Genomic DNA, 23515 nt, shown 5'->3' with positions numbered 1-23515 from the left:
GGTTCTAGCTGCTGGGACCGCTTTGCGTTTTGCCGATTTTCCACAGCGTTTCTGAGAAGCGGTGCCGCTTCCCTGTCTGTTACCCGCGGATGTGTAAACCACCCAATTCTGAGCTTCTACTGGATCAGAAAAACGCTGAGCCTTTCCGTGAAGATGGGAAAAAGGCCGGGGGGGGGGGGGGGGGGCGGCTGGTGAGAGTAGAGAGTCCCCGTGGTCCCGGGGAAGGCTCCGAGGGAGGAGGGAGGGCCGGGGGGGGCGACGCCGCCCGGAGAGGTGGTGAGCGGCGGAGGAGGAGGGGTCCCGGCGGGGCGGGGCGGAGCGGCGGGCGGGAAGCAGGCCCGGCCCGGCCCGGCAGTGCTGGCCATGGCGGCGGCGGGAGCGGGCGCGGCGTCGGGCGGGCTGGCGGGGATGTCGGCGCGGCCGCTGGGCGCGGCGGAGCCGCTGGCGCTGGGCTCGCTGCGGGGGAAGGTGCTGCTGGTGTCCAACGTGGCGACGCTCTGAGGCACCACCACCCGCGACTTCCTGCAGCTCAACGAGCTGCAGCGGCGGTACGGCCCCCGCGGGCTGCAGGTCCTCGGCTTCCCCTGCAACCAGTTCGGGCACCAGGTAGGGCGGGCGGCGGGGGCCGGGGAGCGGGGAGGAGCCGCCCGTCCCCGGCTGGGCTCTCATGGGCTTCGCTCGGGGCGGTTTTCTTTTCGCGTCCCTAGGAAAATGCTACGAACGAGGAGATCCCGCTCTCGCTGGAGCACGTTCGTCCCGGCAACGGGTACAAGCCCAATTTCCTCCTGTTCGAGAAGTGCGAGGTGAACGGGAAGAACGCGCACCCCCTCTTCGCCTTCCTGAGAGAGGCGCTGCCCTTCCCGCACGACGACCCCTCCTCGCTGATGACCAACCCGCAGTACATCATCTGGTCCCCCGTCTGCCGCAACGACATCTCCTGGAACTTCGAGAAGTTCCTCATCGGCCCCGACGGCGTGCCCTTCAAACGCTACAGCCGGCATTTCGAAACCATCAAGATCCAGGATGATATTGAATTGCTTCTGCAGAAGGTACCCAGGAATGTTCTCGAATAAAGCCGAGCGTCGCAGCGTTCGCGGCCCGGCCCCCTCCCTCCCTGCTCAGCTTGCTGTGCTCCTGCCTGTTTCTCTCGCAGGGGGCTGCTGCTCTGGCAGAAATCCCAATGTCTCGTGCAGGTTTTGCTTATGATGGTGCACCTTCCAAATTCTCGAAGTGTACCTGATGTTTTCAAAAGTTGCATGTGAATGTTTGGGAAACTATGCCGGGGAAAGCAGCTGTGAGTCTCAGTAGCTTACTGTGATTCTCTGAATAAAAAAAATACATGTACTTTCTTGACGGCTGTGGCTTTATAAATCCGGGCAAGTTGGGTAAAGCATTGTGGCCATCTTACCTGTTCATCAGCTCGTGTGGGTGCTCACAGGGGCTGACTCAAAGCACTCGAGCACGATAGCGCAGTCAGGCTGAAATCTGAATGCAAACCTAGGGCAGTGTGATGGGCAAACAACATCTGCGGGCTCTGCAAACTGTGAATCAGTGCCACATCTTGCCCTGCGCGTAACGAGCTTGGCAGAGCGGGGGGCGGCACAGAACAGAAATATTTTGCAAAACTGCTTACTGGACCTCACTTGAGGCTTGCCTGTGGAGGAAAGACATAGCGGCACATGGCCAGGGTGTGATTTTACACTGGCTGACAAACTCCAACTTGGCTACCAACGACAGGCCACGACAGGTTAACAACCATTCAGGCAGGTAGATGAGCGATTCTGCAGCCTGCGCTGCTCCAGCCGTGCTGGAAGAGGGCTTGGGGAAGAACAGCTCTTTGGCCAAGGCGCACCTTGTCATTTGGCCTCCATCAGCAGATGCTCAGGGGGGACCTTAGAGCAGGAGCGCCCGCTGTCCCTCCCCTTGTTGCGGAGCCACTGCCCCCTCGCTATCTCCTGGCTCTATCCCATTTTGCATCGGTGGTAGCCCAACACGGACCTCTACATACTCACCCAGTCCTACATGAAGCCCGTATCACCTTTGTGCATCCCCAACGCAGGGAATCACAGAAAGAACCAGTTCTTTTGTGTTCCCAGTGCAGAATACCGGCGCATTCAACCACTTCTCCCACGGAAACTGTGCCTTGCCTCAGAGTGTCCTTGTTGCCCTTTGGGAACAGGAATTGCATGTGACAAAGTGCAGGTGCCCAGGGTTCAGGCAGTATTTTCTTCTTTTTATTCCTTCCCTAACACTTTTTTGACTCCGGCCAACCACGGAACTGATGGGTATTTCATGGAGCTGTTACAACAATCCTGGCATGTTGTTGCTGTGTGGCAATCCTGGGTTTACAGCCTGTTGCCAAATGGCTGGAATTAGGGTTGGTTTCCCCTGGAAAACCGCAAGCCTGTGCCAAATTTCACCTGCCATCTTACTGCCCAGTGGCTCAGGTCCTTCTGCAGGTAAATTTTCACTCCTTAAATGGCTCTGTAAGCACGTTTGCATTACAAGGCACTCCTCACGAGGCCTCATAGCACTGAGTATAAACTTGGTGCTGGACTGAGGAGTACTCAACACAGACTAGAAACTCGGGCTTTCAAAGGGAAGGCATAACACTTTCAAGCATCAGTGCACTGTTTTCATAATTAAAAACACTTGGGATTTGAGGTTCTTCGCTTTTTTCCTGTTCATAGCTTCTCACCTCACCAATTCACCGGTTACTTTGTTACTGTACCTACATTCAGGCCCCCCTCCAGTCTGAGGAGAGACAGTGGGGCAAAACCTACAGCCGGCTCCACCCTGCTTGCCGCTGCCCCTGAGTCATCGATCTTTGAACTTGGATTGCACAATCCTCACCGGGCTATTTCTTAACTTCCAGTACAGCTTTGTGGAAAAACAGGATGTTTTCAGTAGCTGTTTCAGCTTTGGAGCAGAAGCTGCTTGATTTGGGGGATTATTTTTTCAGTTGAATCTACTTCCCTCGTTAATGCAGGATGTTGAAATACGTGGAGAGTCTAGAGGATCATGGGCAGCAGGAACTCACTGCATTGAAAAATCTTTCTCCGCACGAGCTGTGGCACTTCCTCAATCTTGACTCACCAAACTTGAGCCATTTGAGTGGGACCTCCTTTGCTTTGCCTGTTCCCCACTGCCGTGGGGGAGCCAATCCCAACAACTGCTGCTGTTCCAGTGGCACCCCTGCCAGAAAGGGTCTATCACTGAGCCCGCCGGTCAGAAAGGCATCTTACGCCGTGCTTATTCAGTGCTAATGGCCAAGGGATTTATTTACCTTCCGGCTGCTGGGGCTGTGCTAGCAGAAAAACAAAGCAGTAGCTCCAGAACAGATAGAGCCACGCCAGCAGAAGTACAGTGACGCGATTCCAGGATGAAAATTAGCCATGCCAGCAGGAAAATGAACGATTCCAGTGTAAGCACACCCAGCAGGAACTCTGCAGTGTAGATAAAAGCCTCCCAGCCTTGTTATCCCCTGTCTCGTTTCAGCATTCTCCAGAGTAGGTGGCTTCTGGGGTAAAGCGGGCTGTGGTGGAAAGGGCAGCCTACAGGCTGGAAACCTTCGGCAGCAACACCTGCAGAAGAGCACAGCCCCACGCAGGTTCTTGTGCCCAAATGTTATTTGGTGTTGTGACCAGAAGGGATGAAAATGTTTCGCTACAGGTAGCAGCTCTATGCTGAGGGTAGATCTGAAGAATCCCAGGTGATTCCTCAGGGATTACAAAATGGCCGAGTTCTATTTCTGTAATTTCAGAAACAGACTGACTCAGAAGGAAACCTTAAAATAATACTACTTTAGCACACATGGATGCTTCCGTGGCTTGAGGATGTTGTCCTTTCAACATCTGGTGTCTGCCACATCTACACTCCTACACTCTATTTTTTTTGTACACTTTTATTGCAAACAGCTAATCCTTGCTAGTGATCACCCTGCTTTTCCATTCTTCTACATATCAGAGTCCCACATATCCCCCTCCCTTTCTCCCCTCTTCCCTCCCTTAGCTGCTGATTGTTGCCATCAACTTCTTAAATCTTTAATCAGGTATTTGAAGCTGTCAGGAGTGTTAACTAGCTGCAAAGAAGATTATTATTCCTGCCCCTATCTCCCTCTCCCAGGTTCCCTAGTGTTCTGCCCACCAAACCCTAGCACATCTCTTGAAATCATGGCTGATGAGATGTGGTGTTCAGAAGTGTCTACTCAATGGAAATGCCATCCAGTGGAGCCTAAGACTTTTCTTACTCAGCCTGTTAAATGTTCTTTCAGCTATTTAAAACCCCTTTCTCTTCCTGCTGAGCTTTGTTGCACCCACTAACTTTTAAGATAGATTTTAGTCACTGTTTTTGATCGTCATTGTAGGGCAGGTAGGAAACACCTGCCTCCAACTGGGTGGCACTTGAAAGGGCTTTGTTCCTGTCAGTGCCACTCTCGAAGCGAGCAGCCATCTAGTTCAGCTGGAGACAAGGGCAGGAAGCCGAATGGCTGAAAGGAAAGTGCTTGAGGACACAGGAGAACACAGACACTCCCATCTACGGTGAAACTGTAATAATGTCATTTCCTAGTACTGAATCAGGAAGCTTTGAATGAGACCATTTTAATTGTTTATTGGATTTTCTATTAGGAATAGGTAATTCATTAGAAGAGTGAGGTCAGCCACGTAAGCATTATCTCAGAACAGCTGACTCATTTTAAAAACACACCCAGTCTTGCCATAACAGGGTGTGTTAGTTCCTTGAAGCCCAAAGGGGCCCTGCCCTTTGAGAAAAACAGGAGTAAGTAACAGGACTCAACTCTCACTGGAAGGAGAAAATGGGTCTTCTTTTTCAGTGTTAAGTGGATGGACTTGCCCTGCCGTCAAAAACATAAAAGGCCTTTAGCAATTTACCCTGGATAGCTGCAGCGCTGCCAGGCCTGGCTGGCAGGAGGTAGAGCCCAGCTGCCTACCATGCTGCTGGACACTGGCTGCCCAGAAGAGTGCTCGCCTGCACAGACAGTCACAGCCCCAGCACATCACCCCCTGCCTTTTTTTCTGTGAGGTAAATGGATTTCTTTGGTGTACCAGTTTAAAGCAGGTTTTTAAGTCTCTAAATCATCATCTGAATCCTTCCCAATTTTCCCACTTCTGAAGGACAGGCTTCCTAAAACAGCACAGGATATGCTACTCGAGAGACAAATGCCTAAATTGCTTCTTGGGAGAGTCTTTCCAGAGACACTTTCAAAACTCCTGAGCGCTCCCCACCTGGTTAATCAGACCCATCCTCCCATCTATTCCTGTTAACAATTTGAAGCCTCCTTCCCTAGCCAACGCTCTGACCAAAGGCCTCCGTGAAGTCAAGTCGCCACAGAAAACGGAGCATGTAACGCTGAAACCACGGAGTCCACACCAAACACTTCCGCCACCTGCTTTGGAGGAGGCCTCCCCGGGAGACCCTCTCGGCCACGGAGCCACCTCGGGGACGAGGCCTCCCTGCACCCTCGCAGCTTCCAGCCCTGCCTGCTCGCTGCCCCGCCAGCACTAGAGGCCCGGGGAGAGCTGCGCCCACCAAGGGCCCGCATTCCGGGGCAGCGGGGCGGCCCAGCGCGAACCCCTGGACCGCGACTACAAGATGGCGGCCACCGCCATAGCGCTCGCGCCGCCAGCCTCACCCCCCCGCCGCGCGCGGCCCCGCCCACCCCGTCAGAGGGCGCGCGGGCGGGGCGAGCGCAGCAGGCTGACCCAGCGCGCATGCGTACGCGGGCCGACATCCGCCCGCGACGGGGCTCGCGCAGCGACATGGCGGCGGCTGAAGGCGGCGGGGCGCGGCCGGACGCGACGGTACAGCGGGCCGAGCTGGGGCCGCTGCTGGCCACGGCCCTCCGGCCGGGGGAGTCCTGGTGAGTGTAGCCGGCCGGCCCTCCCTCCCTCCGTCTCCTTCCCCCTCCGGGCGGCGGGGCCTGTAGGAGCGGGCCGGGCCGCCGCTGAGGGGGGCCGCGCCGGCCGGTGCCGTGTGTTGCAGGTACCTGGTGGACAGCCGCTGGTTCAAGCAGTGGAAGAAGTACGTGGGCTTCGACAGCTGGGATATGTTCGGCGCGGGCGATCCCGGCCTCTTCCCTGGGCCTATCGACAACTCGGGTCTCTTCGGCGGTGAGTGCTGCCCGGCGGCGCTGGGCCGCGGGGAGCGGGGCCCTGGGCGGTGGGGTTTGGTGCTTGGGTCGCAGCCCCGGCTCGGGTAAGTGGCTCCCACCTGCCGTCGTCTCGTCGTGCAGCTTTCGCTTTTGAAGCGCTGTGTCCCGGGAGGATACAAGTGGCCCTGCCGGCCTCGTAAGTGAGGAGGAGGCTGGTGCGGTTTCTGCCCGCTTGTGGGAGGGTTGGTATTTTTTAGCGTCGTGGTAGTATGTGTGTGGGTCATGAGAAGAAAGGATGCTGTCTGATGCCATGCTTTCTTATGTTTGTCTCCCTTTTAGATCCAGAAACCCAGAGTTTAAAAGAACACCTCATTGACGAGCTAGATTACGTATTGGTTCCCACTGAAGCCTGGAATAAACTAGTAAAGTGGTATGGCTGCATAGATGGACAGCAGCCTATTGTGAGAAAAGTAAGTATGGGTGAACCAAGGTCTCTTCAGCCTGGTTTCATTTTCTGATCTCTACCAAACTTAGACGATGTTTATTTTGTTAGAAGTGAGTTAAGACAGGATCCTCAGCAGCTCTTTGGAGATAATAACATGAGGTCTCTTTGACTTGGTACCTGAAAGAATGACCTTCCAGTGTTACAGTTAAAATGCCTGAATCTTCAGTGATTCTCAGTTGATGGGTTATATGGGGTGAGAACCATGAACATTGTTCTGTTTAACTTTTTATGTTATGATTGTTTGGACCGGTGCGGTGCTTTTATGTTGCATGGAATAGTTTGTGTTTTGTTGAAAAATGCAAGTTGTTAGTCAAGCTTATCGATCTTCCAGGACAGAATGAGGCATTGGAATAAGTGGTCTTTTAGTACAGATGGCTTAGGGACTTCCTCTGGAGTTTAAGGTGGTTCTTGTTTTCTCTTCCAAAATCTGTGATTCTAAAATCATGAGAAGAGACTATTTGTGGTTTTGTTCTGTAAGTCTTACTTTTGTTTGGCAAATGCAGTCATGAATGCATTCTGAGTATATAATCTGTTCCAGAAAGTGAGATTTACAGGCTGCTTCTTTGGAAAACTGTCAGACTCTCGTTTATGGGTAAAAGGTTTTTTGTTTTTATTTTAGTCGTAGGTTTTTGCACTGACTAAATTGAGCAGTGCCAGTCTGTGGGGTTCATAAAGACTATATCAACACTATTCGTTTGGTGTAGTGATTATTGTACAGAATTAATATTGCTTAAGTTTAAATAGCATTATGTTACAGTAAGGGTTGCTTCTAGGTGTGCAAGACCCAGGAAAATGTGACACCGGAATGGTAAAAGAAAGAAAGATCCCTCTCTTGGAGGCCCACTCATGCTGATCAGTGGTACTGGAACATTGTCTTTCAGTGTGGGCTAGAAATTGTATGTAACGAGAAATTCTGACATCTTCAGAAAGTGTAAATGATCCCAGGCTCACTAGGTGACCCCAGCTTCACTCTGCTGAGTAGACAGAACTCCTGTGTAAACCAGAAGTGGGGGGAGTGGAAAAGGATTATAGCAGATAAAGGAGATGTGGGTTTAGTAGAAACAGATAACTTCTTGAGGAATAGAAAATCTATACTGAGAAGGAAAACTAGAACTGTTACTGATTAGTGCTTCTCTGAATGAGGAAGCTTTTGTTCCTGAACTGGCTAACCACTTTCACAAAGCCCGGGATGTTATTAGACACTCGCTTTTCTGAAAAATTTGGAAGTTGGACAAGAGGTTTGGAAGCTATTGGGGAAACACTTGGGTGACAGGCTTAACTCTGAGACTCCTTCTCCTGGGGTATCAGATGCCACTATTCAACGCTGTAGTTATTGAGGGCTAGAGCTTAGAGCTAGTGCTGTTTTATAGACATAAGATGCCAAGTTATTGTGGTCCAGTTAAGATTAAATTTTTAAAGTTTTGAATTGCTATGAGAGTTTCAGTCTCTGTTGTTTATTGTTAACCTGATAACTGATTTTTATATTTTAAAAAAATGTTGAAATATAGCAGCATAGTATGTTTGTGGGATGTTACAGCCTCTTACAAAAAATATAAATTGAAAGGTCAGTGGGACACACAAGCTGCAGAACTGCACCTGAGTAGAATGTGGTCAGTATCTGGTTAGTGTTCTCCAGATAGCATTGAAAGTAAAATAGTTAAACTTGCGGCCCTTGAATGCTTTAATCCTTTTCCTAAAGCTGGATCAGCTGTAATTCATATATCAAAATATCTGTAAAAGTAGGATTTGGGAAGTAATTTTCAGGCATCTTTGTGATTTTTACAAGCTGGTATTTCTTCCATCCCTATGTGCCTGATGATCAGAGACAAGTACAGGAGGATTAGATTAGATTTTATTTGTGGTTTGGGTTTCTTTTGATAATCTCAAACCATATTTTCAGGCAATCTTATATAGAGCCCCACTACAAAGTGTATTAATGTGCAAAATATAGAACAGTGTGCTTCCTCAGCGGTTGAATGCGTGTTGTGCTCAGATTGCTGTCCAATGGGATGACCAGAGTTTTACTTTGACAGAGAACGAGCTAGCTGATCAGACACTGTTTAAAAAGACATCTGCAGGTGATTAGAGACGACTCTTGCCATTCATCCGTCCTAACGGGCACAGTGATCTGATCAGAAACTTCTTCTTGGAAAGAGTTCTTCCAATTCTAAATATGGTTTTTATTTGTTTCTAACTATAGAATACTGGAGAACAGGAAGTCCCACTTAATGAAATTCCTTCTGAAAAAGAAATGGAGAACTTGTGAATTGGTTCCTTTGCATTCTTTAAAAAAAAAAAAAGTCTAATTTGTCTGTCAGGCTGTTTAAACAGGGAGTTTTACTTTCTCTTTCTGTTGTAACAGCAAAATACTGAAGATCTTTGCAAATGTATTTTTTAATCATTTAGCTTCAAAGCACCTTGCATATCTAATACAACCCTATAAAAGCTCAGAAGAGGGAAGCATAATTTAGCCAAATTCTCACAGTAAGTCTTAGTCTTAATGCTTTGTTTCTTTCCAAGGCTGGGTAAAGTTTGTGGGTTTTGTTTTTTTTTTTTCTGTAAAATGATACAGATGTAGATCATGGCAAATCTGGGGTCATGCGCATAGAATAGAATAGGTATATTTCAGTTGGAAGGGACCTACAACAATCATCCAGTCCAACTGCCTGACCACTTCAGGGCTGACCGAAAGTTAAAGCAAATTATTAAAGGCATTGTCCAAATGGCTCTTAAACACTGTTACTCTTAAAAATTATACCTGCTGGTTCAATTAAATATGATCTCAATTTCATAGGCTCTATAGCTGCAAAGAACTGGGGAGAGAATTGAGTTGTTTGAGGTTTTTTTGTTTGTTTTTTTTTTTTCATCAGTTACGTCACAGTTGTCTCATAAATGGCCTCTGAAACGTGCTTTTCTTTCTGGTATAAAGTCTTTTATGATCTGTAGGTGAAGAGTTGTGTCTAGTCTTACAGAATACCTTTTTAAAAATATGCTTAAAGCTCATGGGATGGGTAGATGTACCTATTGAAGTATTCTCTCAAATGCAAAATTGATTTGAAAATGACTGAAATGAAGCAATGTCATCAAAACACGTTCTGACAGATTTGTTTGTTTTTGCAAGGAGAGAGTCATGAGGTAGATTCCGTATACCATGCAGAAAAATCATTAATGCTTTGTCTTACTCTCTTCTAATAGAAAGGATTTTGCTCCAGTGTTCCAGGCTTGTTTGGTTTTTTTTATGTAAGCCTTAGCCAAAGACTAGGGACAAAAGATAATTTTTTTTTTTCTAGAATGTATTTCATCTGTGTGATCAAATATTCTTCATGGGTAATTAGCTGGCACTTTTAGTTCAGCTGTGATGATGGGACCTTTGAATCCACTGGGGAAGGAAAGTACTGGGATTTCTTACATTTTAAAAACAAAACCCCAAAACAAGCTGATGTAGGCTGTGACTGAATCTGGACATGAGAACAAGTCAGTGTTCAGTTTATGGCTTGACTTGCAAGACTCCTAAAGACTTAAAGTATTTAGACAGGTGTACCTTACAGAGGGCTGCTCGGTATTTTAACTTTGAGTTATTTTGTTTCTCGCATCTGCCTTTTGTTTGCAGGTAGTGGAATATGGTCTGTTTGTGAAGCACTATAAGGTTGAAGTTTATCTTCTTGAGCTGAAGCTGTGTGAGAGCAGTGATCCTGACAATGTAATTAGCTGCCACTTTAGCAAAGCAGATACTGTTGGTAAGTAGTTCTCTGATGCATGAAGCTGTGGTCTGATGCTACCTTGAGATATTTTGTGTCCTCCAGAACAAGATTGATGTTGATAAACTGGCGCAAGTCTAGTGGGTACCAACAGGACAGTTGGGGTTGGAGTGTGTCATGTGTGAGAAGAGGCTGAGGGAGCTGTGTTTAGCCTGGAGAAGAGAAGGCTTTTGGGGGGACCTTGTAGCACCTATGAGGAGGTTACTAAGAATGTGGAGTCAAGCTATTTACTGAGTCACAAAGCAAGAAAACTGTGTAACAGACAGTAGTAATAAATTGAAACAGGACAGGTTCCAACTGAATATAATGAAAACATTTTCCCTATTAGGACAGCTAGACATTTGAACAGGGCCTGGAGGGGTGAGGGAATCTCCTGCCTTGCAAGTTTTGAACACCTGATTGGATAAGCCCCAAGCAGTCTGGTCTGAATTCAGTGTTGACCCTGGTTTGAGTGACTGGACTAGGAACCTCCTCAGTTTCTTCCAGCCACAGTGATTCTGTGTGCAACACAGGGAGTTGTGGTTAAGAGCTTTGAGGAACACATTGCTTACTAACTCATGTCCTTAAGAAACATCCATGTCGCTCATGTAAAGCAGTTCTGTCTCTGGTTCTCTTACAATTCCCTCTCCCTAGTGTGTGAATATTTTAGTCATCTTCTTAATGGCTCTTCCTACACTTGTGTTCTTCCTGAAATTTGGCCCCTCTCTCTTTCTGTATCATGGCTGTATTTTCCTGTGTTAAAATGGTGAATGACAGCTGTCATATATGTCCATAAATGTGTCCATATGTCCATAAAGATGCTTTTTTTTTTTCAGTTTGCTGATGTGTGGCCTGACAACAGTAACTGAAAACACTTCCTTTTTGAACCTATGTTATCATGGTTCCACCATCATTAAATGATGACTGTTTCACAGAAGTTGGCCTTTGGGCAGAAACTTTTCAATGTGTTCTGAACATTATTGGTTTGAGGGCTTAACAGGCAAATACATGACTGAAAACAGAAGTTATTCATTGTTTCAGACTAAATATTAGACAAGTTATATGAGTAATTGTAACTTTCATGGTACATTTTCTATTCAAAGGATCTTGAAGGTTCAGTGTTGTACCTCCTTGCTGAATGCCTGGCTTGTCAGGTTTTTTTTTTTTTCAAAAGCACTCATGTTTTAGGTATTTTGGTGTTGTTTTTTTCCTCCTGAACAGCTACCATTGAGAAAAAAATGAGAAAACTGTTTAATATCCCAGCCGAGAAGGAAACTAGGTTATGGAACAGGTATATGAGCAACACTTACGAGCAGCTCAGCAAGCTGGATAGCACTGTGCAAGATGCAGGGCTCTATGACCGTCAGGTAAGGGGCATAACGTTTTTTTTTTTTTTTTTTTTTTAGATTCTCATGTACTGCTTTCTCTGAGTGTAATTTTTTCACTTGGTTTTATGTACTTTGAGCAAACATTGAAAATGTGATTTGTTAATGATTTTGCAAAATGTGCAGCAGATTTGTAGTTATCTTTATTACGTGAACTCTCTTTTAGGTTGTTCTAATAGAAGTGAAGAATGAAGATGGCACGTGGCCTGGACAGCATTTCCTGGCAAAGTAAGCAAGCAATCATGTTCTAATGGGTTCTGCTATTTTGTCAAGCTTGTTCACTTGTTTTTAGTGACCATGTGTTCTCTGTGAAAGCCTAATTATTACTGACTGGCTTATTATGCATTTCTTTGTTTTGGGTATTTTGAAGGAGGAGATAAAATCTTGAATATAAATATTCTTCGGTGGTTCTGCTGCTGGTTTCTCGTCTTGGCAACAGTCTTCTTTTTAAAGCCCATTTCAAATAGGTTGTATAAGCTTGGGTTTCTACAGTGCTTAGGAGATGAAAGTGCTATTTATGTTGAGCTAGTCTACTTAAAAAGTTACCTCTGCAGACTGCGCAGTAAAAAAAAATAGCTGTCTTCTACCATTGTGGAACAAAAAGGATCTTGGAGTATACTTCCAAAGCTGCCAGTAGTGAATACTCAGAGTTCTGGTAGTTCCTCCTTAAAAAGGTATAGAAATAGCTTAACAACCCCCCCTGCCACCCAAGATAATTAGAAGCCTGTAAATTTTACACAGATATTATCTCTCTAATATCTAATTTAGAGAAGAGATGAGCAATATGGTGGGGAGTGATGAAATAATGTATGTATAGAGTGAGTGGTGTAGAATGGAAGTTGCTTACAATGATAAAGAGCTGCTCTTATCCAGTCATACTACAGAAGGTAAAATCCTGTGATTTTACTAGTCTGGCCTACTTGCTTTCCCATGAGTAGGCCATTAGACTTGATAATGTTTTTCTGTACAATACAGTTAACTTGTAGAGCTTGCTGCCAAGTGATCTCATTTGAGATCAAGATCTTACCAGTGTTAAACTTGAAGAATGGATCAAATAGGTCACTGAAACTTGTTTTGAAACAGTTCTGTACTTCTGAGATATAATACTGGGTAAATGGATCAGGAGAATGTTCCTAGGATTATAATGAACTTTCTGTAAGACTACAATGTGAAAAGCATCTAAACATTCATATCATGTACATAATTGAATACTAGTTGATGGTCAGTATTAGAGAGGGAGCTGTGCAAGACCAGATCGTAACCTTCTGTTTCTATGTGAAGCGAAGCTAAAAAGGAGCCTTGTAGCATTCCCAGGCCTCAGTCTTGTCTTTTTTTTAGCAGCTAGTCTGATAGGTAAAGACTTTTAATTAACCTGTAGTGATATTTAAATGAAAATGGTTATCAGTGTGCAGATTAGTATTTTCTAATGATGTAGAAATAAAGATTTGCTTATTATAATGTAGAACTCATGAAATTTTTTTACTTGATGTTGATAATGGGTAGCTGGAAGAATTGTAGTAAGTCATACATCTAGGATTATCTGTTCCTTTGTATGCTGTCTTGGCTAACTATTTCCTTTGTCCTTATCTCTGTTAGTTAAGAAACTAAGCTTGTATATTCCACATAATGTCTCCCTTATACAGTTGGGTGCATTGGTTTAGCAAGTTCTGTGCTTTGGCTCTTGTGCCCTTACTTAGTCTTGTAGGTTAAATGCATAATAGCTGTTTGTTCAAAAACACTGTTTCAGATGCCAAAGAGGGGAAGAAGAAGCTTGATTGCCCCTCCTCATTAGGCTTGACTTTGGTGTGTGCTGATCAGCACACAAACTGCTGATCAAATGAGAAGGACCTTTTTATGTGGCCAGGGCAAAGCCTGTCTCTCAGGAAAGCAGTATGCTTTAATGTCTTTGGATTATAATGAGCCCTGCTGGACTAATATCATGCCTTCTTATGCAAAAGGTGGCTGTGTCATATAAGGCAAGTCAGGGAGGAAGATTGGACTTTAAAATTCTTTCTGTGTTTGAAATGCAAGGAGGAAAAAGTTGAGAACTTAATCTGTTATAGACATATGATAACAAAAGATGATAACGAGCAGTAAGTATTTTCCTATTAGGTTCAGTGATGTTTTCTATGCCTTTTTATGTCTTTAAGTTGCTAATATTCTACAGCAGTTGCCTTGAACACCCCAAAACCATGTATGAATCATACTCGTACTGTTGAAAATAATGAGGAAGGCTGTACTGGATCTGGACCAGGTGTGTCCAGTAGCCTGCCTCATGGTGTGGGCAGTGGCAGATGCATGTAGGAGGAGTAAAAAAAGTTCCCTGTAAGAAGAGGGCATAATTAGCAATGCATCTACCATGGTATACTGCTGTCTTCTGGTAGCCTGCAGCTCAGATGTTTTCAGAGATGATTGAGTCTAGATATTTATGTTGAATATACGTTGACAGTCTGAGGGGACATTTCTTCTGCATTTTGGCGCTTCCTCTGTTGTGTGTCATCACTCCATGTCAAATGTGAGTGGGCTGGTGGCAGTCTAGACTGGATCATTTGTAGATTTTAAGTTTTCTTTCTCCTGCTCTTTCAAGGTGTCCTGGGTTTGGTGGGGATAGAGTTAATTTTCACAAGAAGCTAGGAGGGGACACAGCCAGGATAGCTGAGCTGAACTAGCAAAGGGGATATTCGATACCGTATGATGTCATGCTCAGTATATGTTTCATTGCGCATAACTCACTTCATATATTCTTTTATTAGTATTATTGTTACTATTATTTCTTCTCTCCTTGTGTTGTCCTGTTAAACTGTCCTTGTCTCAACCCACGAGTTATTTACCTTTTTCTTCTGATTCTTCTTCCCATCCCATGGGGGCAAGGGAGGGAATGAGTGAGTGGCCGCATGGTGCTTAGTTGCCGGCTGGGTCTAAACCAGGACAGTCCTTTTTGGTACCCAACGTGGGGCCCAAAGGGTTGAGATAATGACGGATATGACCACAGTGTGTTAAAGTAAATTTGTTATACACATTTCTTATATTAGTTAAATAGTCGCTGGTCACAATGTTGGTTCATTTGTTCACATGGTGGTGTTATCTAAGTTCTTATATGCACTATGTATTCCCTGCGGTGATGTTCTGTCACCTTGGAGAGGGATCAGGACTGTCATTTTGCTGTACCTAGGTAATGTCGACTTATGATTACATCACTGGTCATGAGGTTAAGCTGGTTCTTTTATGTGGCATTGTTGTCATGCCTGTACCTCGGGCACCTTCTCTCAGAATATATTAGCAATTGCACCCAATCTATGGGGAAGACGGGAGCAGGGGGGATACTTTCTCCTGCTCTTTTACCTCCCCTTTCTCTTTCAGGCTAACTACAACAGCTTGTGAGAATTTTGAATATCCTTGGGATGTTCACGCCAGCATGCTCTTATTGCTATGTCTCCTTAATGTGTTTCAGGTCTTGTTTAGGGTTACAAAAAACTTCTTTTAAGAATACCACCCAGAGATCTGCCCCAAGGCTGGATAGTCATGGGTGGCACGGCATATGGGAGAATATGGGCAGGTATCTAGAGAACTTCTCACCTCCAGTGGTTTGGAACTTCACTCCCGAACAACTACAGAACCCTCATGAAGTGGTAGAATATTTGAAAAGAAAATGCTGTGGCTATTCCAAAGAGGCACAACTTACCACACTGTGCTGGGCCCTGGCCAGCATCTACCAAACACTGCTCAATATTATGCAGCACCCTCAGCGGGCAGGGAGGGAAAACAGACCAACAGGCACTGCAGCTCTTCCAACCCTCATGACAAGCACTGTGGGTACTCAAACCCTTGTGACAGGCACTGTGGCTACTCAAACCCCAGCGACAGGCACTGCAGCTGAACCAGAGAACCAAACTGTGCCAGTATCAGTTGCACCTGTACAGAAGAAGAAATACACAAAAAAATCAGCTCACTTAATGAGGGATGAAAGTGAACCAGGGTCATCACAAGAACGGGAGGAAGAGGCAGAACCAAAGATAACCACCCGATCCCTATCCCCGAGTGAGCTGCGAGATATACAAAAGGATTTCAGCCGCCATCCAGGTGAGCACATTGTCACCTGGCTGCTCCGATGCTGGGATAGCGGGGCCAGTAGCTTGGAATTAGAGGGTAGGGAAGCCAAGCAGCTGGGATCCCTGTCTAGGGAAGGGGGCATTGACAAGGCGATTGGGAAAAAGACACAAACGCTCAGCCTCTGGAGGCGACTTCTGTTGGGTGTGAAGGAAAGGTACCCCTTCAAGGAAGATATTACATGTCACCCAGGCAAGTGGACCACTATGGAGAGAGGTATCCAGTACCTGAGGGAATTAGCTGTGCTAGAGGTGATTTATAATGAGCGGTTACCCACAGATCCAGATGAAGTGCAATGCACGCAACCCATGTGGCGGAAGTTTCTACGAAGCGTACCACCGTTGTATGCCAACTCATTGGCCATAGTGTCCTGGAAAGAAGGTGAGGGACAGACAGTGGATGAAGTGGCTGGACGACTCCAGCAATACGAAGGAAGTATCTCTTCTTCCCTACGGGCCTGCATCTCAGCTGTGGAGAAACTGCCAGACATGCTAGCTGAGAAACTGTCCCGAGAGTTCCAGCGATTTGAGGATAAGTTCTGCCCCGCACCTGTCCAGGCCCCTATCTCAGCTATTAGGAGTCGGCATTCTTCTGCTGAAGAGAAAGGGTATAGAAGGTACACACCACGTAGTACCCTGTGGTTTTACCTGCGTGACCACGGAGAGGACATGAGGGAGTGGGATGGAAAACCTACCTCAACCCTAGAGGCACGGGTAAGTGAGTTGCAAGGAAAAACAATCACAAAAGGGGATTCTTCCCGGAAAAATGCTGCTCCAGTTGCCAGTGGGCAGTTCCCCAGACAGAGTAGAAGGGCTGATCTCATTTCTGATCCTCTTGAAGGGACTTCTGATTCATGTTTACAAAAAGTGTGTAAAGAATACTATGACTAGGATTAGAGGGTCCCTACATCCAGCCAGGTGGAGGAAAGGGACAACTGAGTTTATTGGACTGTGTGGATTCGATGGCCTGGCCTGTCAAACCCACAGGAGTATAAGGGTCTATAAGGGTAGATACCGGTGCACAGCGTACCCTAATGCCAGCAAGCTATAAAGGGGAAGAACCCATCTGTATTTCTGGAGTGACAGGGGGATCCCAACAGCTAACTGTATTGGAAGCTGAAGTGAGTCTAATGGGGAATGAGTGGCCTAAATACCTTACTGTGACTGGACCAGAGGCCCTGTGTCCTTGGCATAAACTATCTCAGGAGAGGGTATTTCAAGGACCCAAAAGGGTACTGGTGGGCCTTTGGTATAGCTGCCTTGGAGATGGAGGAAATTGAACAGCTGTCTACATTGCCCGGTCTCTCGGAGGACCCTTCTGTTGTGGGATTGCTGAGGGTAAAAGAACAACAAGTGCCAGTCGCTACCACAACAGTGCACCGGTGGCAATGTTGCACCAACCAAGACTGATTCCCAGCCATACGCTGATTTGTCGACTGGAGATCCAAGGAGCAATCAACAGAACTTGCTCACCCTTTAATAGTCCCATATGGCCAGTGCGAAAATCTGATGGAGAGTGGAGACTAACAGTAGACTGTCGTGGCCTGAATGAAGTCATGCTGCTGTGCTGGCAATGCTGGAACTTCAGTACAAACTGGAGTCAAAGGCATCCAAGTGATATGCCACAATTGATATCGCTAATGCATTTTTCTCAATCCCTTTGGCAGCAGAGTGCAGGTTACATTTTGTTTTTGCTTAGAGGGTTGTCCAGTACACCTGGAGTTGACTGCCCCAGGGGTGGAAACAAAGCCCCGCCATTTGCCATGGACTGATCCAGACTGCAGTGGAACAAGGTGAAGCTCTGAACACCTGCAATACATTGATGACATCATTGTGTGGGGCAACACAGCAGAAGTAGTTTTTGAGAAAGGGAAGAAAACAGTTCAAATCCTTCTGAAGGTTGGTTTTGCCATAAAACGAAGTGAGGTCAAGGGACCTGCACGGGAGATCCATTTTTTAGGAATAAAATGGCAAGACTGGCATCGTCAGATCCCAATGGATGCGATCAACAAAATAGAAGCTATGTCTCCACCAACTAGCAAAAAGGAGACACAAGCTTTCTTAAGTGTTGTGGGTTTTTGGAGGGTGCATATTCCAGATTACAGTATTAATTGTAAGCCCTCTCTATCAAGTGACCCAGAAGAAGAATGATTTTAAAATGGAGCCCTGAGCAACAATAAGCCTTTGGACAGATTAAACAGGAAATAGTTCATGCAGTAGCCCTTGGGCCAGTCTGGGCAGGACAAGATGTTAAAAATGTGCTCTACACCACAGCTGGGGAGAACTGCCAGTGCTCTATCTCTATACTGACTCATGGATCATGGTAAATGCCCTGTGGGGGTGGTTGCAGCAATGGAAGCAGAGCATCTGGCAGTGCAGAGGCAAACCCATCTGGGCTGCTGCACTGGGGCAAGATACTGCTGCCTGGTTAGAGAAGCTGGTTGTAAAAGTACATCACGTAGATGCTCATGTACCCAAGAGTCAGGCTACTGAAGAACATCAAAACACCCAGCAGGTGGATCAGGCTGCCAAGATTGAAGTGGCTCAGGTGGATTTGGACTGGCAACATAAGGGTGAATTAGTTATGGATCAGTGGGGCCATGATGCCTCAGGCCATCAGGGAAGAGATGCAACTTACAGATGGGCTCATGATCGAGGGGTGGGCTTGACTATGGATGATATTGCACTGGTTATCCATGAATGTGAAACACGAGCTGCAGTCAGGCAAGCCAAGTGGTTAAAGCCTCTGGTATGGAGGGTAACGGCTGAAGTATAAATATGGGGAGGCCTGGCAGATTGACTGTATCACACTCCCACAAACCTGCCAAGGCAGGCGCTATGCGTTTACAATGGTGGAAGCAACCACCGGATGGCTGGAAACATATCCCGTGGCCCGTGCCGCTGCCTGGAATGCTATTCTGGGCCTTGAAAAGCAAGTCTTATGGTGACATGGTACCCCAGAAAGAATTGAGTCAGACAACGGGACTCATTTCTGAAACAGCCTCACAGACACCTGGGCCAAAGAGCATGGCATTGAGTGGGTGTATCATATGCCCCATCATGCACTAGGGTCCAGGAAAATTGAATGATACAATGGACTGCTATAAACTACAGTGATGCTATAAACTACAGAGCGCAATGGGGGGTGGGACCTTCAAACATTGGGATACACATTTAGCAAAAGCCAACTGGTTAGTCAACACTAGAGGATCTGCTAATCGAGCTGGCCCTGCCCAATGAAAACTTCCATGTACTGTAAAAGGGGATGAAGTCCCTGTAGTGTACATGAAGAATATGTTAGGGAAAACAGTCTGGGTTAGTCCCGCCTCAGGCAAAGGAAAACCCATTCATGGGATTGCTTTTGCTCAAAGACCTAGGTGCACTTGGTGAGTGATGCGGAAGGACGGGGAAGTTCAATGTGTACCTCAAGGGCATTTGATTTCAGGTGAGAATAGCCAATGAATTAAATTGTATGATGTTAATTGCTAAATAATCCTGCCGCTGTATGTCATTGCTACTACAGTTGCTATATGCCATATCAATGGGATTACAGTAAGAATCGCCCAAATCAATAAAGAGTATGGACTTTGATGAAACTGAGTGAAGTGCAGCAGTGATGGAACTTAAACTGGCTTCAGCAACTGGCGCCCAGCAACTTCCTCAAAATAGACATCTTCAACCTGCAGACTGTGGGTGTGGGCTGTGCCAAATACACCAGCTGTGAGCTCTGGATGCAGCAATCCAATGCCACACACCATCTCTTCTGTCCTGAAAGACTGTTAAGACAGATGGAGCCCCAAAGTCACGGATTAAATGAACTCAATGGACACGTTAGAGGGGTGGCTCATAGACTAAGGGAATGAGATCTGTGTGTGTATATATATGCGTATTAAAAAAAGACAGGAAAAGTGGTGGTGACTAATTGGAAAGTGTAGGATCTGGGCATGACGTAGGTGGTATAGAATAAGGGGTGGTTAGTATCCTTGGTTTGGCTGGGATAGAGTTAATTTTCACAAGAAGCTGGGAGGGGACACAGCCAGGATAGCTGAGCTGAACTAGCCAAGGGGATGTTTGCTACCATATGATGTCATGCTCAGTATATAAACTGGGGGAGCTGGCAGGTGGGGGAGGAGGTATCGCGGATTGGTAACGTGCTGGGCATTGGGTTCTGGGTGGTGAGCAATTGCATTGTGCATCACTCGCTTTGTGTATTTTTTTATTAGTATTATTGTCATTATTTCTTCTTTCCTTGTGTTGTCCTATTAAACTGTCCTTGTCTCAACCCATGAGTTTTTTACCTTTTTCGTCTGATTCTCCTTCCCATCCCACCGGAGCAGGGGGGAGGAGTGAGGAAGTAACCGCATGGTGCTTAGTTGCTGGCTGGGCCTAAATCATGACACAAGGGTTATTTCACAAAGCTTTTTACCTATTTTTAAGGGATTTATATTGACAAAAAGAAATAGTGATGCTCTGGTTTTTTTGTTGTTACATAATAGGTTCTTGGTGAGTAAGCTAAATTTAACTTCTTTTTCTTGAATCATTGGCATTGCTCCATAGTAATGCATTTATAATTGCTCTGTGCTTTCTTTTCATGTCAGTTATAATCAGTTCTGAATTTTATTTGGCTTCCTTCCCTTTTTTAGCATATCTTTATATAAATGCATAAATACTTAATACTCCGTAGTTTGTAACTTATTTGATGTTTGTTTTACTGAGAATCCTTAAATTTTTTTTCAAGACATTCTTTTATTAAGGGTAGTTTCATATTTCGTTTAGTTTTGAATACACTCTCTAAATTCCACCTCCCTCTGAAGTTGAAATCTGGGAAAGCACAGTGCAAAGATTCTTACTAGTCTCAGGCTGAGTCTTTTACATAAGTTAATCTTGGAGCAGCATGGATTATTTTCTCTTGGAGAGCAATAATTTAGTAAATAAAATCATTAATAAAGCTTTTCTATATAATGAAAAAAATTAGCTGCTTGTTTAACCATGTTCTTTCATTTGTCAGATATCTCAGCAGACAAACCTTAAGTGAAAGTGTACCCTGTGACTTAGAGTGTGTTCTCAGTTGATCTTTAAAATTTTTTTTTCCTTTTGTTCTGGAAACATTAGATGTCTGTACTGCAATGAAACGTTGCCAGCATTTTAATTGTTTCTGTGAGCTGGTAAAAGACTCACTAGCCTGAAGTGTAGGGTTCAAATCCCATTAATGATTTGGGACGTGGCTTGTCTTTCAATGGGGGGGTGTGTGCATATACCTGTTGCATTACATCAGTATTACATGTTTAAGACTCCAGATTAATGAGTTTAGTACAAAGCCATAGGGACTGTTTATATGTATAAAATCTGTGGGTGATTGTGAGCAATTGAACTAGACAGAACTGGTGAGAGAGGAAGGAGGAGGCAAGATCCAGAGTTCCCAGCCCAGAAGAGTATGAGTGTCTTACCCTGTTCACTGATGACGTGTTCAGGGTAGGTTACACTGTATTAATATTACAGAGAGTGATTCTGTAGTAGAGGAAGTTCTTGTTTGTCTGTAGGAAACAACCAATGCTTTTTGGAAGCCAAAGGTGATACCAGAAGTGAGTTGGAAGCTGCATTAACAGCATGGCTAAGAAGGATAAGTGAGACTATCACCCTGAAAACCTGTTCTGCTCTTTTGTGAGGCTAAGCAAGTCTGTAATGTTGATAAGCTGTTATGCTTTCTAAATAAACTTATATTTTGAAGTTCTGAAGAATTAGGGTTGTAGGTACATCTAGTGTCAGCAGGAACTGTGAATTCTCTGTGCTGAGGTTTGGTATTGAAGAGTTGAATAACTCCCAAATTTTAATCCTATCTTAGGCAAACATTTTGCTCCAATACTCTGTTTCTCAGCTGGAGAAAATACTGTTTAGCCAAGACCATGGGGAACTTTATATTTGGAGATCTTTCTTTGGGCTGCATCACTTTAATACTAAAAGCTTATGAGAAAGTTTTTACTTAGAGTTTTGATGGCATAAACCAAATGGGATGTAGAGCTCTCTGCTGTTGGTAGAGGAATGGCGAGCATCCTCATTGCTGCCTATGTACTAAAAGAGGCCTCGGAAAGCTGGGCGTTCATGTCATTCCGTACTCACAGAATATGTGTGCACAAGGTGACAGTGAGGTGGATGGGTTCCCTGTCATAAGGATTTTTCCCCACCATTTGCTGCTTGTCAGAGGCACTGGCTCCTACCAGGGGAAACCGCTTTTCCACATGTTTGGCAGCCTTCTGTGGATTTCCCCAGCCATCAAGCTGGCTGACGTTTTAAAGAAAAAAATGCTCTTAAACTCCACATTAGTCCTTGGGTGGTATATTCAGAGTATGCCTGGCCACTGCTGTTTGTTAGTTTGCTGCTCCCTAAGGAATAAAATACTTTCTTGTTGTAGTTGGAAACTGCTCTTGCTACTAGACAAGATTTCAGAAGAGGGAATAGATTATATTTATTCAGGAATTTCAGAATTGGAGGCATACTTTGTTTCTGAAGGGAGATTATATCAATGGCTGTGTGGAACTTAGTCCTCTTTAATTGTTACTTATAAGACTCCCAAAATAAAATCCTGAGCTAACAGAGTTCCAGCTCAGTCCTAGCACACTTTTTTTTTTTGTCCTGAGTATCATTTTCTTAGCACAAACAAACAAGAAATTGTGTCAGGTCTATAAAAATAGCACCTTTTCTGTCAGGTCTTGCATTTGAAAACAGGAGTAAAGTTGTATTTAGCATGTGCCTTGTAGCTGTCTGCTTCCCTTTGCAATATGCAGCAGGAAAATACCTTTTGGTTCTTTGCTGCTAGAATTTTCTTGCTGTTTCTTCTTCCTACTCTTCTGTTTACTGATGGCACTGTATACTTGATGGACCTTTCCCTCCTCCCCCCAGTACTCTCCTTAGTAAAAATGTTGAGTTGTTGTTTAGTTCACCCATCTTGTAACACTTGGCTTTTCTCAACTACTCTGTCTTGATTTAGGTATCTGTTCAACCTGATACAACATTCAGTGATATCCCATACCAGAAATTACTGTACAATTTTAAGACCTTGGTGGTTGATAATGTGTTTTGTAGGTGCATAATGCCATAATTAAATGCCCTTTCATATTTAAAACTGATCTCCATCCCCCAGCTCCTTGTGTGCTGATGATTTCAGAGGACACCTGGGCTAAATATTTTGTGGGCAAACCTTTATTACATGACTTTAAAGTGCTTGAGTTTGCAGCAGATGCCATGCTTTCAGAGTAGCATTGAGTACATAAGGAGGCTTTTGCATGTAAGAAGTCTCTAAATGAAAATCCATTATGGCTTCTGCTTTGCCAATTAAATCTAAGTTCTAGCTTCTCCTGCTTTGACAAAAACTTCTTGTCACAGTATTTTTAATGGTGGGTTGTGTTTTTTTTTTTAATATTGGGAGTTGAAAGGAGGAGGACTAACTCTATTGTGTGCTGTGAAGGTAGCCTCAACTGAATTGAAATACTTTTCCCGTCTCTGTCTTCCAACTACTTGAAAGCCTTTTACAATATTTTTTTCAAGCTCTTCAGCTTAGCAGTTTTTCTACTTATCAACCATATGGCCTCACAGTTTCTGTACTAGATTAATCTGACTTGGTCCTCTTTATGCTGCTAGTTTCCAGATTTATCCTCAGTTGCCATTTGTGTGGG

At 45.1% G+C, this 23515-nt stretch overlaps 2 protein-coding genes across 6 annotated transcripts in view; both read left to right on the top strand.

Moving 5' to 3' along the window:
* Window positions 1–335: 335 nt before the first annotated feature.
* On the top strand, window positions 336–1344 carry GPX1 (glutathione peroxidase 1). Its single transcript, XM_069812351.1, has 2 exons — window positions 336–606; window positions 708–1344. The coding sequence occupies exons 1-2, from the start codon at window positions 364–366 to the stop codon at window positions 1071–1073; spliced, it is 609 nt and encodes a 202-aa protein (XP_069668452.1). The 5' UTR covers window positions 336–363; the 3' UTR covers window positions 1074–1344.
* A 4388-nt stretch (window positions 1345–5732) lies between these two features.
* Window positions 5733–23515, top strand: part of USP4 (ubiquitin specific peptidase 4) — a 52846-nt gene continuing 35063 nt past the window's right edge. For 2 of the 5 annotated variants that reach the window (XR_011329701.1, XM_069812343.1), the window contains exons 1-6: window positions 5747–5881; window positions 6004–6131; window positions 6452–6582; window positions 10228–10354; window positions 11576–11721; window positions 11906–11967. Coding sequence is in view for 4 of the 5 variants with exons in the window: in XM_069812343.1 (XP_069668444.1) it covers window positions 5781–5881; window positions 6004–6131; window positions 6452–6582; window positions 10228–10354; window positions 11576–11721; window positions 11906–11967 (695 nt within the window). In the remaining variant the exon portion in view is untranslated. Of the gene's footprint in view, window positions 5882–6003; window positions 6132–6451; window positions 6583–10227; window positions 10355–11575; window positions 11722–11905; window positions 11968–15190; window positions 20132–21385; window positions 21435–23515 lie in introns of those variants that run through there. The other 3 variants (XM_069812345.1, XM_069812344.1, XM_069812342.1) reach the window with 3 other exon arrangements.

Source organism: Haliaeetus albicilla, chromosome 24 (assembly GCF_947461875.1).
Source record: "Haliaeetus albicilla chromosome 24, bHalAlb1.1, whole genome shotgun sequence".
Classification (NCBI taxonomy): Eukaryota; Metazoa; Chordata; class Aves; order Accipitriformes; family Accipitridae; genus Haliaeetus; species Haliaeetus albicilla.
Note: the sequence above shows the minus strand (reverse complement) of the source record. Positions and strands in the feature narration are given on the sequence as shown.